The following is an 18304-nucleotide window of genomic DNA, read 5'->3' as shown; positions in this document are numbered from 1 at the left end:
CCAGAAGCCCTCCAACAAAAACATCAACATCTTCACATGGCTAAATCACTCCTACCGCTGACTGATAAAACACCCACAAATCCTCAGATGCAATGCGCCTCAGACACTTCATTACATGTGTTCCACTGTGCCACACAATAGGTACAAATAAATAAATAAATAAATGATAAATAAATAAATAAAGCAAGCAAGCAACCTGCTATTGACAAAACAACCCAAAGATCTGATTCAGAATAGCTTCCCTTGAAATTAGATGCCCACATGGTTTCCTGTTTGGCAAAAACTACTCAATTAAAGCAATACCTGAAGTAAACCAGTTTCCTTCACCATTTACTTTACTCATCTTTCTTTTTAAAAAAAGGGGGAAAGGAAAGATCAGATCTCACCAGGCTTCCAACCTGAAAGATCACCCTTCTGCATTCTCTCTTGCTGTTTCCTGTGCAGCCAGGGAGCAAGGAGCCATCAATGTAGCAAGCTGGAGCTACTTAAAACCTCCATCTCTGTGGAGTTTGACTCCTGTTGCACCTCTCTGTCTGCTGTTCAAATGAATGGCTGGGGCACACTAAGCGGGTGCAGGTGGAATAGAGAATGAAACTGGACAGGAACAGGAGGGACTCATTTTCATGCACTGACTCTGAGGGGCAGGCAGAGGGCAGGGCCACCCTGGGAGAGAATAAAGGGGGAGCGGAGCCCCATAAGATGCACAATTCAGACCCCTCCTGTTGATGCATAGAGGGCTTTTAAGGTTACCACACACAACTCCACAGAAACAACAATGTGCACGCAAGCTCTGAGACCCTGTAGAAAAGGGCAGAACGCTCCAATGACAAATGTGAAAATAGTAACTTTTAAATTGTACAAATCAAAGCTGTACAGTTCTTTGATCATAATGATAAAAGAGTAAATTTAAGCCTGTAAGCATTTAAGTGTACTGTCAGGCATAAAAATGCTGCATCACGGTACTCAGGATATTGGCATCAAGAGATTCAGTGCACAGTCTGACTAACTAACTTCCTGTAACCTGCTTCAAGTAACAAGCTACTCAGAAGCAGTTGCTTTTTTCCTGGTACGTTACTTAAAAGTACTGCAGCTACTACAAAGAGTTGCTCTGCATAGGTATGTGTAAAACCGCCTTCGCCCGCATGTACAAGTCCAAAGGTAAAGTCGGTTTTACACAACCTTTTCAGTGACGATAGGAACAAACCTCAGTAGTGAGGCGCATTGTAGCATTTAGGCAATCAGTTCCTTTCCCCCAGGAAAGTTCTTTTGTTATCAGGTTTTCAGTTCACATATCACAAGGGATGGGAACGACAAAAGGGTTTTAGAGGCTTAGTAGCTACTTGTGGATCTTATTCTGTCATGGGCAGGAAAGGAAGCAGACCCCAGAAGGAGTGAATCCTCTGCTCACCAGCTAGTGAGTGGAGGATTTGATCCTGTGGGGTGCAGGGTGTTCCTTAGCCTGTGAAGCAGCACCTCCACAGGACTGAACACTTCAGCTCTCCTTAGGGGTGGGGGAGGAGACACACAATCTCCTTCCCCATCCAGATGTTCAGTAGGGTTTAGCCCTGCCTGCAAATTGATTTGAGGTCAGATCTGGACTGGGTGGTCCCCAGGTGTGTGTGTGTGTGTGTGTGTGTGTGTGTAAAAGAGAGAGAGAGAGAGAGAGAGAGAGAGAGTTCTATACTATAACAATGAATAGCAGTTCCTCCCAAAACCATTAACATCACTTGTAGTGCTTTCTTTTTAACCTCTCTCCCCAGTGAGATTTCTAAACCCTCTTGTCTTCTAGTCTTCTCAGTAACACACACACACACACACACACACACACAGCTGCAGTTGAGCAATCATGTAAGAGCCCCACAGTTCCTGGTGACACAGTCTCCACACAGAAGAGATGGACCGAGTCATTGTTCAAGGGATGTGATGCTCTGCTTTATTGTGATGCAACAAATGCAGCTTGCTGGCTGCAGCGTTTGTGAAACAGGCTGAGTCCAAGGCACGGTGAGGACATCATCTCATCTCTTTCACCACCCACTCGTAATGAGCCTAAAAAGTGACCAGACCCACGGCTTCCTGCAGAGACAGGCTGCCTCTTCCAAACCCTCATGCAGGCGGGCAATGATTTTCTGGGCATGCACTCAATGCAGGAGTAAACAGTGGAAACTCAGTGCAAACAATTTACTTTACGAGACACTCGGTACATGCTGTCTACTAGAGGAGGCTTCATTGTCCTCCCACTCACCTACATTCCATTATGCGGACACTCCCTTGCACTGAAAGGGATTCTTACCCAACCCCCACTTTCCCAAGGGCAGGAGGACAAGAACACAGCAAGCTAGGAACACAGCAAGCTGCCTTATACCAAGGGCTCATCCACACACCCACTTGTCCTGTCCCTCAGGAAAACCTACTCTTTACTGCTGAATTGGAGCAAACGTCAATCGACTTTTCTGTGGATTGATGTTTGCTCTGATTCCATGATACAGAGTGGTAGGGCAAACAGAAAACTGCTCAGGCTCATGCCTAGAAAGCAGGGGACAAGTGGGAAACCTCTCAGACCTGTGCTCTCTAGGTGCAGGCCTAGTGAAGTGTGGATGAGTCCCGAGACAAGCCAATGGTCCACTTAGCTCCATATTGTCTCCATTGACTGGCAGTGATTTCTCCAGGGTTTCAGGCAGGGTTCTCTTCCAGTCCCACCTGGAGATGCTGGGGACTGAACCTGGGATAACTTGCATGTGTGATAGGAATTTTGAGGTCTTAGTTATATGTTAAATGTTCATAAGTGTACCAAGGCAGATGCTCTACCACTGAGCTATGGCCCTTCCTCAAACAGGGCCATTTCCCCTGGATGTGGGTGGGTGTGTCCCAAGGACTTAGGGATTGTCCACACTTCCACTTCTCCTTCCTGCTATCCCCTGGGGAAATTGGCTGTTCACTGCTGAATTGGAACAAATGTCAATTGTTTTCTTCTTCATCTTCGTCTTCTTCTTCTTCTTCTTCTTCTTCTTCTTCTTCTTCTTCTTCTGTGGATTCAGCAGTAAACAGTGGGTTTTCTTGGGGAAAGCAATGCGGCAAATGGAAAACCACTCAACCCCCACTGCTTTTAGGCATGGGGTGCACAGTAGTGTGAACAAAGCCGTAAGTGTCTTTGTAATATTTTTTTCACAACACTACTTTGCCTCTTAAGAGTTTGAGTGATGGTCTATTTCACCCTTGGCAGATCCCCATTACAATGGCACATCAGATTTCTATTTAATTATTGCATTTCTATCCCAGCTTTTTCTCCAAGGAGCTGGTTCCCACCCCCTCCTCATTTAATCCCCACAGCAAGCTTGCGAGGCAGATTTGGCTGAGAGGCTGCTTCATGTCCAAGTGAGGATTTGTACCCTACCCTATGTTTGGGCTAAAACATATTTAAAATCTTGAACTATAATACACATCCAGTGTCCATAGTCAAAAAACATGGAGGCATCAGCGCTGAGGTCCATGCTGGTCCCCTGAAGGTTTTGCGCAGATAGCTTGTTGCAGAGATGGCAATGGGTGTTTGTGTGGGGGGGCATTTCCGGGGCGCTCTCTATGCTGCCAAATTTATTGCTGGAATACTGAAATGAGTCCACAGAGAAGGTGTCATGTGGGCTCTGAGAGTTCAGCATTGCAATCCCTCACATGGCAACCTTGGAACAGAAGGAAGCAAATGTGGAGCTTAAGTTAAGACAGATCTACATATTGGTTTGAGCAGCTGACCTGCACTTTAGGATTTCATAGGCCACCCATAGGCTTTTGTATATTCAAATTCCAAACAGGAAAGCACATGTACTCAGAATAGGGCAGCTGCAGAGAGAGTCACTGCTTTGAATAACATCCAATGGTATTCAAAAGCAAGTTGCTTTCGCAACCAGACTCAGGGCTGCATTAAAGTTTCATTTAAGCAACAAAATAAAATGGAAAGCCATTGGGAAGAATTTGCAATAGGCTTGATGGGCCATTAGAATGGAATCTAGGCACAGCAATCTCTTGGGAGAAATTCAACTTGTCTCCTCATTCCACCATACAAATGGCGGAATCAGCTAAACTGTAGGTGCAGCTACAAAACCATTTATTTTTGTGCTGACCTCCTGATATGTGTTACTTACATTTCTGACAGGGATGATCCACAGTTTTGTTTGACCCATGATTTCTAGGCATGGGTCTGAGAGGTTTTTTCTTTTGTCGCACTACTTTCCCTGGGAAAGCCCACAATTTATTGCTGAATTGGAACAAACATCCATCAAATTTTCATTGATTGCTCCGCAGCTCCTTCTGGCCTCTTCTCAAAATTGCACCCAGGGCCATGGCCCCCACAGCCCCCTCCCACGCTATGCCTCTGTATTCACCTAGCCATACAAGTCACAATCATATGCACATGTGTATCAGAAAGGACATATCCTCCCAAAGGTCACCCCACTGCCTTAGTTTCTAGGTCCTCTGATGCAATCTATAACAGGACAGCTGATGTGGGGCCTTCTAGCAGAAGCAGATTTAGGGTAGTGTGAGTGGTGCGGACACACCGGGTGTGCAGCCAAGGAAGGTGCACTTCAAAGCCTGGTGTGAGGGCTCTGACAGGGTCCTAGAATCCTTATTCCCAAAACTAGACAAGTGGCCTTGGGAAGGAGGTAGGAGGGCTCTAGGACCCTGCCAGAGCCTCATGCCTTCTTCCCAAGCCCCAGCTTAAGCCGGTGTCATGTGGGCTGGGGGGAGGGCGTCAAATGGCCTCACAAAAGGGCGGCATATTACCAAGGTCCGCCCCTTCCTCTAGATGTTGCTGGACTGCAGCTCCCATAATCTCTGACCACTGGCTATGCTGGCTGGGGCCGCACATTGGCTATGCTAGATCTATAATACCAGGGAGTAGATCTTTTAGTCTTTATTTAAAAACTCAAAATTATGGAACTACTGAATGAGCACACATTGCACTTTGACAGCCTTCCAAATATGAATAAAAGATTTATCGCAAGACTGCGCGTCCCACTTTCCTGAAGCCTCCAGAGAAGGAAGAAAGGGTTCATCCCATTTGCCATCTCGGAATCATTAGAACTTGGAATCAGAGAGTGCAATTAAGGAATCCTGCCATAATGATTAGTAACCTCTTCTAAGATGGTGATTTCCCACCAGACTCTAGAAGAGCCACATTGCTCTGACCATCAAGTGCAATGCTGGTGGGAAGAGCAAGAGCAAAACAGCCTAGCTGTCTCCCACCTGGTGCCCTCCAAATCCTCTGGACTACAACAGGTTGGGGGAGGTTGCTCTACAGGACAGAAATCCAAATAGCTTTTGTGTTAGTCTATGGCACCAAAATCCTGAAGCTGAGGCTCCAGTACTTTGGCCACCTCATGAGAAAAGAAGACTCCCTGGAAAAGACCTTGATGCTGGGAAAGATTGAGGGCATAAGGAGAAGGGGATGACAGAAGACAAGATGATTGAACAGTGTTCTCGAAGCTACTAACATGAGTTTGACCAAACTGCGGGAGGCAGTGGAAGACAGGAGTGCCTGGCGTGCGCTGGTCCATGGGGTCACGAAGAGTCGGAAACGACTAAACAACAACAACAACACCAAAAAGCCCCCCCCACCTGCTTCACCAAGGCACTTTAGATTTACTTTGGCACAGGTATTGGCATACTTCGACAGAAGACAGGAGGCATACAGTGGTACTTCGGGTTAAGTACTTAATTCGTTCCGGAGGTCCGTTCTTAACCTGAAACTGTTCTTAACCTGAAGCACCACTTTAGCTAATGGGGCCTCCTGCTGCCACCGCGCCACCTGAGCACGATTTCTGTTCTCATCCTGAAGCAAAGTTCTTAACCCGAGGTACTATTTCTGGGTTAGCGGAGTCTGTAACCTGAAGCATATGTAACCTGAAGCGTATGTAACCCGAGGTACCACCGTATATGCATGGCATTTGGTATTTGACATTTGGCCTGCTCTGTGCTTTAGAAAACTTCTCCTGTGTGATTACTTCCTATGATGCATCTGTTAAAGGCACAGAAGTTCTGCAATAAATAATCAGAGGAGGATCAACACATCTCCAAAGGCAGTAAACAGTAAAACAAAGGCAAGCCAAAGTGCTAATTAGTGGCAAAGGCTGCAGCAGGAGAAAAGGTGTAACACATCACTGGGAGCACCTGTGGCAATGATGGCGGCTGCAGCAAGTGCAAAATCTTGCGATGCAAGGCTGGAATTAGCTAGATCAATATATTTGTCAAAGCTGTGTACAAAGTCCTGCTAGCAAAAAAGAGGGGGGAAATGAGTAGCTTGGAAAATGCCCTTTAACCTGCAACTTCTATTGATTTTTTAAGCTGCTTCCATGACCCCATTGCTGACTGCTGCATGCACCAGAAAATATTCCTTTTATGGGATTTAGTGCCATTGTTTAAACGAGTAATGAAAGTCTCCTCGCATCACTGGAACTGCATAGCAGTGCCCGCCCTAGGTAGCAAGGAAATGGTATTAAATGCAGAGGAAACTCTTAAGAGATGAGATTTTAATCACACGAATAATAAGTTCCCAGAAGGCAAAAGCTTAGTTCGACAGCTATGGGAAATGTTTCAAACAGTGTCATTAACAGTGGTACCTCCTCCTTCTACAGCTGCACACTTGTAGAAAACATTTTCTTTAATGTTCTGGGATGAATGAATTTTAAAAATCTACACTAAGGGTGAAGACAGACATAACTTTTTTAAAATGCAATTTTCCTTTCCAGCTATTAGGGAAGAGGAAATGCTCAAGATACCTGTAGCTCAAGCTTGCTCTGCACAATGATGATTGGCTGGCAACACCAAGAAACCTTCACTTAAATCTCCAGAGCAGTTTTGCACTTCAGTAATATCAAGAAAGAGAAAAAAGTAGGGACAAGGGACATTTCCTCATATTAGTTGACAAATGAATAAGACATCCAATCCACAGACAAGGCTGAGCCGCCATTTTGATTCCCAGGTATGCATAACTACCATTTACATTGCAAAGCCTAGAGGGCAAGGGACCCAGTGTGGGTACTTTCTATATTATTATTTATAAAATGTGTATGTTGCTCTTCATCCATAGATCTCTCAAGGTAGTTCACAGCATAAAAATACAAGATAAAAACAGAAAATACATAAAAAACAAGAACAAAACAAAATAAAACAATGTTCCCACTCACAACACATTTAACAGGATGCTAGTCAGCCCAAGGCCTGGTTGAAGAGGTGCCTAAAGGTATATAATAAATGTGCCAGGCAAACCTCCCTGGGGAGAGCATTTCTCCTACGCCTCCATTCCTAAAGCTTCAGTAATATATAAAGGGATACAATACATTCTTAAGAAATTTAAGGGGCAGACCTAAGATGGTTGCTACACATAGCATATTCATTTTATTGCTTTCCTCCAATGGTCTCATAGCAGCCACAAATTCTCAGGACAGACTTCTATGTTACTTCCTCCTATGTGGAAATTAATAATCATGTAAAAATGTATAAATTCTGGATGCCACTGAAGGAAAACCGTACTTTAATGCCCCTAGATAAATGCATATATCTATGCTAGACAGAGTTTTTTTTTATTTTGTAGGTAATGTGTACATGCCAATCTTCCTATTATTTCTCAATGAAGAACTCTGTTAAAATGTCAAAAGCAGGTATATGGATGTCTACAAAAATGGGCGCAATGAAAGGCATCACCATGGCTTCACTTGAGGAGCAGCCCTAGTCTACACATAGAGCAGAATGAGGAAGCACCACTTCAGATTGCAGGTAGGAGATCATTGCTTTGTATAGCTCTTTCATCTAAAAACCTCCCTGTTGATAGAAAACCAACAGATCGGGGAACAGAGTTCAAGCCTACCCCTTGCTTTGCTTACTAGCTTTCTGCTTGCAGAGAGTGTCTTGGTTTACATAGAGAAACATTCACTTGCAGGCTGAAGTGTTACTATTTTACCACCTCTTTCAGCCTCATTCTCTGCCACTAGTATGACAACACTAAGGCAGGGGAACATGAAAGGATGGGGAAAAGGGGCAAAAGGGGCAGTTTGGCATCCATCCAAGAAATACACTTAATAAACAAAGGAACCACTGAGATAAAAGCAACCGATGATCTCTTGCTTTACACTATTGAGGAAAATAGGGCAACTCACACATGCTCATCAATTGATCTTTTACCCTTTGATGTGCTGATGTGGAATGTATGAATGGCTTCCATTTAAAAGTTTTGTCTTTGAGGTGGCATGGAAACTCTGTGTGGGACAGTTGAGCTGTGACCCTGCAAGTTGTCAAGTGATTTCTGTTGAGAGTGTAAGCAAGCCTGAGGGCATGGCCCAACTATCTATTGAACAGTCTTTGAATTGAAAGTGATTTAGAAAACATAAATATTATTGCACTTGTGAACAAGATCTTAGGTGAAGGCTCGTTTTGATTAAATGCGAGCTATCTGGGGATTTTTTTGCTTCTTGTCTGCACTACCCTGTGGCAACATCCGTGGCTGTCCCAACCCCTTGCTCCACCAAGAGCCTTCTCTAGTGCTACCTGCAATTCACCTAGTCATCTTTGCTGCACTACACTTTATGGTTAAGTGTACAGTGGTATCAAATGCCTTGGTACTCAAACAACTTGGAACCCAAACACTGCAAACCTGGAAGTACGTGTTCTGGTTTGCGAACTTTTTTCAGAAGCCAAACATGCTCCGTTTTGAGTGTTACACTTCCTATTTGAATATCACACCTCCGTTTTGAGTGCCACACTTCTGTTTTGAGGGTTATTCTGTTTTTGCTATTTACGGTATTTTGCGGTTTTGTTTTTGTGGCTCTTTTTTGTTTTGTTTTTGTGACGGTGTGGAACCCAGTTCAGCTAATGATTGAGTGATTGTGTGACTGCAGCACTGTACATTGTTTACTGCTTACATTTTATGGATCAGTGGTCTTGTTATATAGTAAAATTCATGTTCAATTGCTGTTTTAGGGGTTGTTTTTAAAAGTCTGGAACAGATTAATCCATTTTGCATTACTTTCTATGGGAAAGTGTGCCTTGGTTTTGGAACACTTTGGTTTTGGAACGGACTTCTGGATCGGATTATGTTTGAGAACCAAGGTACCACTGTACTGTGACTCTATTTGCCTAACTGTTGCCAAACAGTGTTAATGCTTTACTTTAGGTAAAGGGATCCCTGACTATTAAGTCCAGTCGCAGACGCCTCTGGGGTTGTGGCACTCATCTCGCTTTACTGGCCGAGGAAGCCGGCATACAGCTTCCGGGTCATGTGGCCAGCATGACTAAGCCACTTCTGGCGAACCAGAGCTGCACACGGAAATGCTGTTTACCTTCCTGCCAGAGCAGTACCTATTTATCTACTTGCACTTTGACGTACTTTCAAACTACTAGGTTGGTAGGAACAGGGACCAAGCAATGGGAGCTCACCCTGTTGTGGGGATTCGAACCGCCGACCTTCTGATCGGCAGTCCTAATAAACAAGTTAATAATGCCATTTCAGCCTTGTAGGGATGCTATAGAAACACAAAGGAAGAGTGTGTGAGGGATGTTTCATCATGTTCGGTTATGTGGCCAACTCTTAACTGCCATGTATCTAAAAATAAATGTTTATACACTGACACCCCCCTCAAGTCGTGCTGGTAAAGAGCAGGCATGTTGTCTGTGATTGAAAACAATAGCTGTTAAGAGTCCCACCATTCCATGTGCATGCAGAGTGCTGTGATTCATGTCTGAATGCATAATTTAGTTTTCATAAGCCCTGGCTGAGGTTGATCTCCATTGTGTCACAGCAGCACTGGTGTGACATTCTGTTTACAAATATCCGAGCCAATGGTTTCATCCTGCACCACTCTATCTGCACTACCATGATGTAATAAGGTCAAGGTGAGCAACTCACCTTCTGAGTGCTGGTTTGTTATTCTCTCTCCCTCCCCCTCCTCCTACCCATAACTAGAACTTAACTGAACCTATTAGTGCTATGAATGGCTCTGTACAGTGGTACCTTGGGTTAAGTACTTAATTCATTCCGGAGGTCCGTACTTAACCTGAAACTGTTCTTAACCTGAAGCACCACTTTAGCTAATGGGGCCTCCTGCTGCCTCTGTGCCACCAGAGAACGATTTCTGTTCTCATCCTGAAGCAAAGTTCTTAACCTGAAGCACTATTTATGGGTTAACAGAGTCTGTAACCTGAAGCGTATGTAACCTGAAGCATATGTAACCCGAGGTACCACTGCATTTTTCTCTTTCAGTCATTTACAGTGGTACCTCGGGTGACATACGCTTCAGGTAACATACGCTTCAGGTAACAGACTCCGCTACCTCAGGTTAAGAACTTTGCTTCAGGATGAGAACAGAAATTGTGTGGTGGTGGTGCAGCGGCAGCAGGAGGCCCCATTAGCGAAAGTGGTGCTTCAGGTTAAGAACAGTTTCAGGTTAAGAACGGACCTCCGGAACGAATTAAATACTTAACCTGAGTTACAACTATATTTCCAGGCAGAGAACAGAACAGAACTCAAGAGGTTCTACATACTGAACTCAAGAGCTGTTGACTGGGTGAGAAGCCTCCAACCACACGTTTCTTTTTTAATTTGACAGAAATGCCACTGGAAATAGTTGCATGATGGACAGGTGGGTTGAGTGCTTTTAACAGAGAGTCATTTCCATTTAATATATTGTGCTCCTTAACTTCCCTAAAGAAAGCTTTGGTAGACTGGAGAATCTGCAGTGGCTTGAAAGCATCTCAGGTTGAAAGTTCAGGGCCGGTCCACCCATGAGGCAAGGTGAGGTGACTACCTCAGGAAGCAGCATCCTCAGGAGCAGCTGATCTGGCCTTCAAGGAATGTGTTGCCTGCTGTTTTTGCTATGGTGCCAGTGGCATCTGTGGCATGCTCCTTGGAGGCCAGATCTGCTTTCTCTTCGGCAGCCTCCCAAATGCCGCCTCTACAGTGGCCTCTTGGTGAATAGGAGGCACTACTGGTCTCCGCCCTCCCAGTTCCTGATGTAGATCTTTATTTGCCCCTCATTCCTGGTGTGGATCTTCATTCCCTCCTTGTTCCTGATGTAGAGCTTCACTCACCCCATCTTCCCTGGTGAAAGGGGAGGGGTGCCATTTTGTGGTTTGCCTCAGGTCCCAAAATGTCTTGCACTGGCCCTGCAAATGCTGACTGGAAACCTGAAACTGACTGATCAAACAAGGCCAGAGAAATGATAGGCCAACCACATCCTGAAACAGAAATGGCTGGATGGAGCAATTACTGAGTAGGAGGCAGAAAGTTACCACCAGCAAGTACTGTAGACAGGCCTCTGGAAAGTCAGATGTCAGTGCCATGTGTGCATGCCTTGCTGAGGGGAAGAAACAGGATGGGCCACTGAGAATTCTGCAGTTTACCACAGCATACATGCAAGCTCAAAAGCTGGAATGCTCAATCTAGAATGCTGGCAGACGCAGATTTAGGGCAGTGTGACTAGTTCCACTGAAATGGGCACCAAACAGGGGGCGCTGCAGGATGTCACAATTATGACTTAGTGAACTGAGCAGAACGGAAAGCAAGAGCTGAGAGGGCTGCCAAATTTTGGGCTCACACAGAGTGCTGCTGAAATTTAAAACACCCTAGTCCACCCCTGATGCTGGCATGCTCAGCCTATCAATTTGTTTCCCAAAAATCAAGTTTCTAGGCCTGATGACTGTAAATATAATATCAAAATAATACGGACCGTCCTGGTGGAGCATCAGAAACCATGAGGAGTATGCAGGACTTCCCCTAACAAAGGGGCAGGGATTCAGTGCCCTTAACAGAAGCAGAATCAATTATGCAAATACCCTTAATTTGCAGAACTAGCTGAGCAAACTGAGGACTACAGTTGGGATTCCATTTCTCTCGAAGTTTTTTTTGGAATGAGATGTCAGAATCAGCTTTAGTAACTCATGTTCAGGATGCAATTTGCATTGCAGGCTTGAACCCCAACCACCCCATTTTCAAAGGGCAAAGAAAATATACTGGGTGAGATTCACCGGCTGAACCCCATCAGGGAAAGCCCTATGCAAGGACTTCTGCTTGTTCAATGGGATTTTCCTCCCCTTGTGTGCCCTGTGTTTCCCAAATTTAGCTGGGTCTTGGGAGAACCCCCAGAAGAGCATGGGGAAGGGGGAGACGGGGGATTGTACAGTCTGGCAAACTGCAACACTTGCGCAGATGGAATGTTTTTCATGGAACAATGTTGAATTCCACTTAGTGTATATATAACAGAGCAGTGTATATAATATAACAGAACAGAACAGGGAAGAAAGTTTTTATAGGAGAAGAAGTTAGTGTAAAAGGATCTGGGAGGGGGGGAAACTAGCAGTGTCAGAATGGGCATGGGTGAAAGTCAAGTGCAAAAGGAAAAGGGAAGAAATGATTAGGAAAGGCATATTTAGTTCTTCAGAAGCAACTTGTTTGGTGAAATGGACCCACAATGTTGGCTTCTCAGCAGTGGGGGCACAGATGAGTTGCTTCTGCTTTTCTTAGAACCTCTGGATAAGCAAATTCTGCCTAAAATGAGGAGGTTATGCAATGTCTAGATCCAATGGCTATACTTAGCTTGAGGAAAGCAGAATGGAGATTGCCATGGCAAAGAATTCTGCAATTCTCAAAGAAGGATGAGATCTCAACAGTAAACAATGTCACCAGCTGCTAGCTGCTTATATTAATCTCCCCATTCATTTGTCACCATCTCCTCTCTTGAACTGTTATTTTGTGACTGGTGGGTGTCAGTCATTTTTAGCCCTCTCACATGGGCACTGGGGGTAGGATTCTTTTTTTTTAAAGATCACTTGTCCCATGTGCTAGTCATGCTGCATTATTTGTACACCTAATTTTTCCTACCTAAACGCAGAGCACTCCATTTCCTATCCTATCAAGATTGCGCTGAATCCCACCTGAGGAATTCTAAGCCAATTCTAAGGAATTGGCTAACCCACTCGGTTTGGTGTCACTAGAAAATCTGATAAGCATACCCTCCACTCGTTTGATGATTTATAATGACGTTAAACTAGGCTTGGAATGGGGAAGACAGGGTGAGAAGGGAGAAAAGGAAATATGCAAGATATATTGTAAGGTGACAGCCAAAGCAAGAGCTTTACAGGTCACACAACTGAGGTTTCTTTGAAGCAAATGTTTGATATGTTTGTAATATGTTGTATATGCTGCTTTGGAACTTCACATGCATGATACTTATCTGCCTAATGCATACTGCATGGATGGGGAACCTCTGGCTTGCAGGTCTACTCAGGTCCATCACATCTCCCTATTAGCCTGCAAATTTGTTCTGGCCAAGCCATAGCCATCTGCCCAGTGGGAGGTAGATGAAATAATGATGTGCAAAGGGCTTCCCCAGTGCTGTGCAGAATTTTTTTGCCCATGCAGTTTGGAATCAAACTGTGCAGCGAAAAGCAAGTCATATGCTGACATTGTAACATCAGGTGATTGATAGGTGGGCAACGCTGCGCCCCCATCAAACTTGACCCATGGGTGTTTGAAATATGGATCCAGGCTACCAGTCAGTACCAGTTCCCCATGCCTGGTGTACTGCATTGCTAGGGATGGACTGAATATCCTAATTTTTGTTTCAATGATGCACAGTCGCAGGTCCATTCTACTGCATTTTATTTATTTATAAAAAATATTTATATATTACTATGCAATTAAAAATAATGGCGGTTTACAGCAATAAAACACAAAAATATATGATGAAAGCCACATGAAAAAGTTGAAAACAATATTGCATGGGCTTTTTGGAAAGAATGCAAAAAAAAAAAAGTCCACATTTAAATTGTGCACATTTTGCACTTTCTCAGAAAATAGGAACATATTTCCCAGAAAATATGAATTTTGAACATAAAATAAGTATTTTTGTGCACACTTTTTGCACACCAAAACTGCTTCGCAAAATCCAGATAAGTGCAAAATCCAACTGGGAGTTGCATTCCAGTTCACAAGCAAGTCTGGGAGTGTCAGTTTGGTCAGTCTGTTGTGAAAAGCAGACCTAACAAATTCCTACTTCAAAATGAAGGAATGATGCCCTTAGAAGGACTGAAATAAACTCTGAGTCTATGTAAAGTTATAGAAGTGTATATGCACAATGGACATTCTTAAGCCATCATGGAAGTGTGCCCATAATTGAAGAGTCCCAAGCTGTTCCTTAAGAGTTATTTATTTTTTGCTTCCTTTTAGATTAGCAATCCACCTCACTGCCTGGGCACAGAGAACCACACAGCTCTGGGAAAGTGTTGATAGCAAAACAATGTCAAGGATAAACAAATGTGCCCATTGTGGCTGTTTATTTCCTTTGCTGTTTCTATGGTTTCAGTGAAGAGCTATTTTCTTCTACGGGCGGGTTGATGTTGGTACTCAGATCTAAGAGATGTGTTAGATGAGATATAAACTAGAGTACCAGCAATTAAAGTGATGTTATTCTTTTGGAATTCAGGGCTAAACATCTCTGCTAATGGAAAGATTCTTGTCAGTGTGCAGCAGAGCACAAGATTCTGGTATGCTTAATAGACAAATATGAGAAGTTCTGGTTAACAAGATAAAAAGCAAACTTGTATTCATTACATGGCCTACAATACCCTCAGTGATAGTTTCTTTCACCATGTGACCAAAGATGCTGAAACTGAAAACTACTTCTAAGAAAGAAGATCCCAGTTCTCCAAATAATATGTTAGGCAACGGAACAAGCAAACCTTTTAAAGATTGTTGTCATCTTCAAAAGCAAATTATTGATAAATTAGCCCAGTCAGCCAAACAGCAACTTGAATGCAGATTTTAAACAAACTTCTGGCCAACCAGACATAATTAGTCCACAGGCTCTCCTTATGGTGAAAAAGACAACTCATTTCTAGCTGTATTGGTCAAAGCTAGCTGCAAGCACTGTCTGGCTTTCAGCTTGCCAGGCTTCCACAACAATCCTGCCCACCACGGGAGAATGTATGGTTGGGGTCACCAGTGCAAGGGCGTCTTGGGTGCAATAGCATCTTGAAGGTATTTCCAAGTGCCCATGAAGACTCTGAGTGTCCCCCATCCCCATTCATTGCCCCTCTTGGTGAGTGGTCACCTTTTTCTGCCTTGCAAAGAGGAGGAACGTTGTCTTTCAGCTCTATGTGCTTTTCATGGGTCAGGTTAAATCAACTGAATCCAAGTTTCAGCTTGGCATGGTCTTCAGGTGGAGAGAAGAGGAGCCATTCCAGGGGAAGGGAGCAAGAAGTGACAGGAGAGAGCAGTGCCCAAGGTTCGGTTGGACTAGATAACCATTGGAGCCTCATCCAACTCTACAATTATATTATTCACACACTCAAAAATGTGTCCCTGTGCCTAAAACAGTTGGCGACCTCTCACGTATAGCCTGTCCAGTCAGTGATGGGGAAGAAGTGGGCAGGCTGCTGCTGGTGTTACACAGGGGATACATCAGAAGTATGATTGAGGAGGGCAGCAAATCTCTTAGGGCCTGCCATCTTTAATAGAGGCCTTTCCCAATGGCATGATAGATGGATGGTCATCTGTCATGGATGCGTTAGTTGAGATTCCTGTATTGCAGGGGGTTGGACTAGATGTCCCTTGGAGCCCCTTCCAACTCTATGATTCTATGTTTTAGGGCCTTTTTAGATGACAGTCTCTGGGAATTTACCTTTCCTGCTCAGATGATGGTTCTAGCTAAATACATTATTCAGAGGTTGAATATTCTCAGCTGGTACCACTCAAGCAAGGAAACTTGAGCAGCCATTTAAGCAAAACATGGGGTGGAAAAGAACAAGGCTTCCCTTCCCCCATGATTGTGACCTCAATGTCAAAAACTCCCACCCCGTTGCTTCTGCTTTTCTGAATTCTTCTGAAATTGCACCCTTCCCCTCCACAGCAGTGGAGTGCAATTGTCTCCGTGATGCATCAACAATAGCAAAAGATAAGAGGGAGCAGATTCTGTACATTTGCATGAACTGTGACAGCCACCAGAAGAAAGTGCATATTGTAATATTGCTTGTCAGAATTTATTAAAAATTATTGCCTTTCACTTGCACTCTGTGTACACCATTCTGCACAAGAGTTGGTAAGCAGCTTGCTTGCTTATCTGGATATCCTCTGCTTTTAATATTTGAAAAAGCGATTTGCCTCAGTACATCTGGAACAAAAGGAACACGCCGCAGCGGACTGGCAAACCATTAATGCCTTTATTGTATACAGGTTCAGGAGATCACAACCAAGAAAGGCTAGATTCCCTACTAATCAACTACAGCCACACATCATGTCATGCTCCATAATATGATAGACATTGAAATGTATTCACAGAGTACTGCACTTGGCTTGGAAATTCCAGCTTAAAACATTCTGGGCATTCTACAGATACAAAGGGAGGTCTTCCACGCAGAGCCATAGTGGCGTCCACACTCATGCCACAAATAAGAGAGGCCTGCATTAATCATCGCTCACAGGGTGGATGCTCACAAATGCTGCAAATACATTTTTGACCAAACGTATGAAGGATCCACGACACACGCGAGGGGTAACACTTTATCTCTGGGGAAATGGTTCAAGAAGCCACAAAGCTTTACACATCTCGGAGACACAAATAGAAAAGCTCACAGAATTCTAACCAATGCTCACATGTCAGTGTTATTTAAGAAACTTGTTAGTGGTTTCATGGTTGATGTCCCACAGGGGAGGGGAGCAAGACATTAAACCCCATCACAATCACATGCTTATTGGGGCAAAAAACATTTGTGCTTTTGTAGATTCCAGCCTTTTTGACTTGCTTTTTATGTGGCACTAGGCTTCATGAACCTGTGACCAGCCCATATGTGCAGCTCATAGGTGCAGACAATTTGCAAGTTATAGGCATTTTCCCACAAGAGGGTTGCAGAGACAGACACTTCTCCTGGCCTGATGACCTCATCTGCCCCAAAGACAAAAGATGATCGTATGCAGAAAAGACACACTAACAAAGGTAACTCATTCACTCAAAAGGTTTTTTTACTGTAACTAAGCTATCATGGGTTAGATGAGGATGACAGATGATCCGTAACACGCTGCTTCCTTCAAAACACACTTAACTTCACACGGCACTTTGCACTAGAACACCTCAGCTTCATTTCCTTTGGATCAGTTTGTACCTGCCTGCTCCCCACTTTGATAGCTGTATAAATTGATTGCACAAAACAGCCATTGCAGAAAGAGAGTATCTACAAAAGAGAGGATTCGACGGAGAAAGGAAGCCTGTCCTTCCCCAGTGAAGTATCCCACATATCTAGCAGCTGTTAGGTTAGCCTCCCCGTGATCAGAAGCAGAGGGATGCGCAGGGCAGAGCGGTTGCACACCAGCCCATGTTATTGCAATTTCGCTCTAGCAGGCTCAAGAGATCATGAAGGGTGGCATGTAGTAGGGGGTTGTGCAACGAAGGATGGTCAGGGGGGAGAGAGAAACCGGCTGGCTGGGATTGTGCTACAGTTTATCAGCACGTACGTAAGCGTGTCGGTTTGCAGCCTGAAGGCGCAAGATTCTTAGCTGACAGCAAAAGGCTTACTCTGTTTGCTCTTCCCGATGAAGTGGAGGCGCGGGAAAGCTCAGTTAGCAGGGAATGAGACTCTTCATCTCAGGGTCGTGAGTTCGAGCCCCGCGCTGGGCAAAAGAGCCCTGCATCGCAGGGGGTTGGACTAGATGACTCCCGTGGTCCCAGCTCCACGATCTATGAAACAGCCTCTCTCTGCCCCATCACCAGACCTTACTGCTCGCCTTTCCCGGGCATTCTGAATCCCATTCAATCTCTCCCCGCTTCTTTGACCACTGCTTCCCACAGCCCCGTAGTCCCCGATCGCCTTTTGCTCCCCGGGTCGTTCTCCCCGGCCGCGATCGCCCCGCACTGACCCAGAAGATGAAGTTGAAGATGAAGAGCAGGAACTTGACGCAGCGCATCCCTCCTTGCACTCTCCCCATGGCCGGCGTCTCTCTCGCAGCTGCAGCAGCGGCACCACACGCTCCTTCGCCAACAGCTCGCCGCTGCTAACAGACGCCTTCGCCCGCGGTAGCTGCCCGGCTGCGAGGGCGGGGCCGGGGCCTGCGAGGAGGAGGCAGGTGCCGGGCGGGGCCGAGGGAGCGCGCGCTGGGCGGGCAGCGCGGAGCGGAGCCGGAGACGCCTCGGGGGTCCCTCGCCCGGGCTCAGCGGACAGGAAAAGAGGCGCCCTGAACTTCAGCTGCCCGGAGAAGAAGACCAGCCCCAGGCCCCCTGTCCCGGAAGAAGCCTCGCACTCTTGTCCAAAATGAGCACAGGATTCACGGCAGTTT

The 18304-nt window shown here is 45.0% G+C and overlaps 1 protein-coding gene across 1 annotated transcript in view; it reads right to left on the bottom strand.

The window, feature by feature from the left end:
- Positions 1-18047, bottom strand: part of TSPAN2 (tetraspanin 2) — a 65672-nt gene extending 47625 nt beyond the window's left edge. The window contains exon 1 of the mRNA XM_081194795.1: positions 17888-18047. Coding sequence (XP_081050921.1) covers positions 17888-17956 — 69 coding nt within the window. The 5' untranslated portion in view covers positions 17957-18047. The remainder of the gene's footprint in view (positions 1-17887) is intronic.
- Positions 18048-18304: the final 257 nt, after the last annotated feature.

This window comes from Podarcis bocagei, assembly GCF_964188305.1.
Source record: "Podarcis bocagei genome assembly, chromosome: 5".
NCBI classification, from domain to species: Eukaryota; Metazoa; Chordata; class Lepidosauria; order Squamata; family Lacertidae; genus Podarcis; species Podarcis bocagei.
This window is presented reverse-complemented; position numbering and strand designations above follow the sequence as displayed.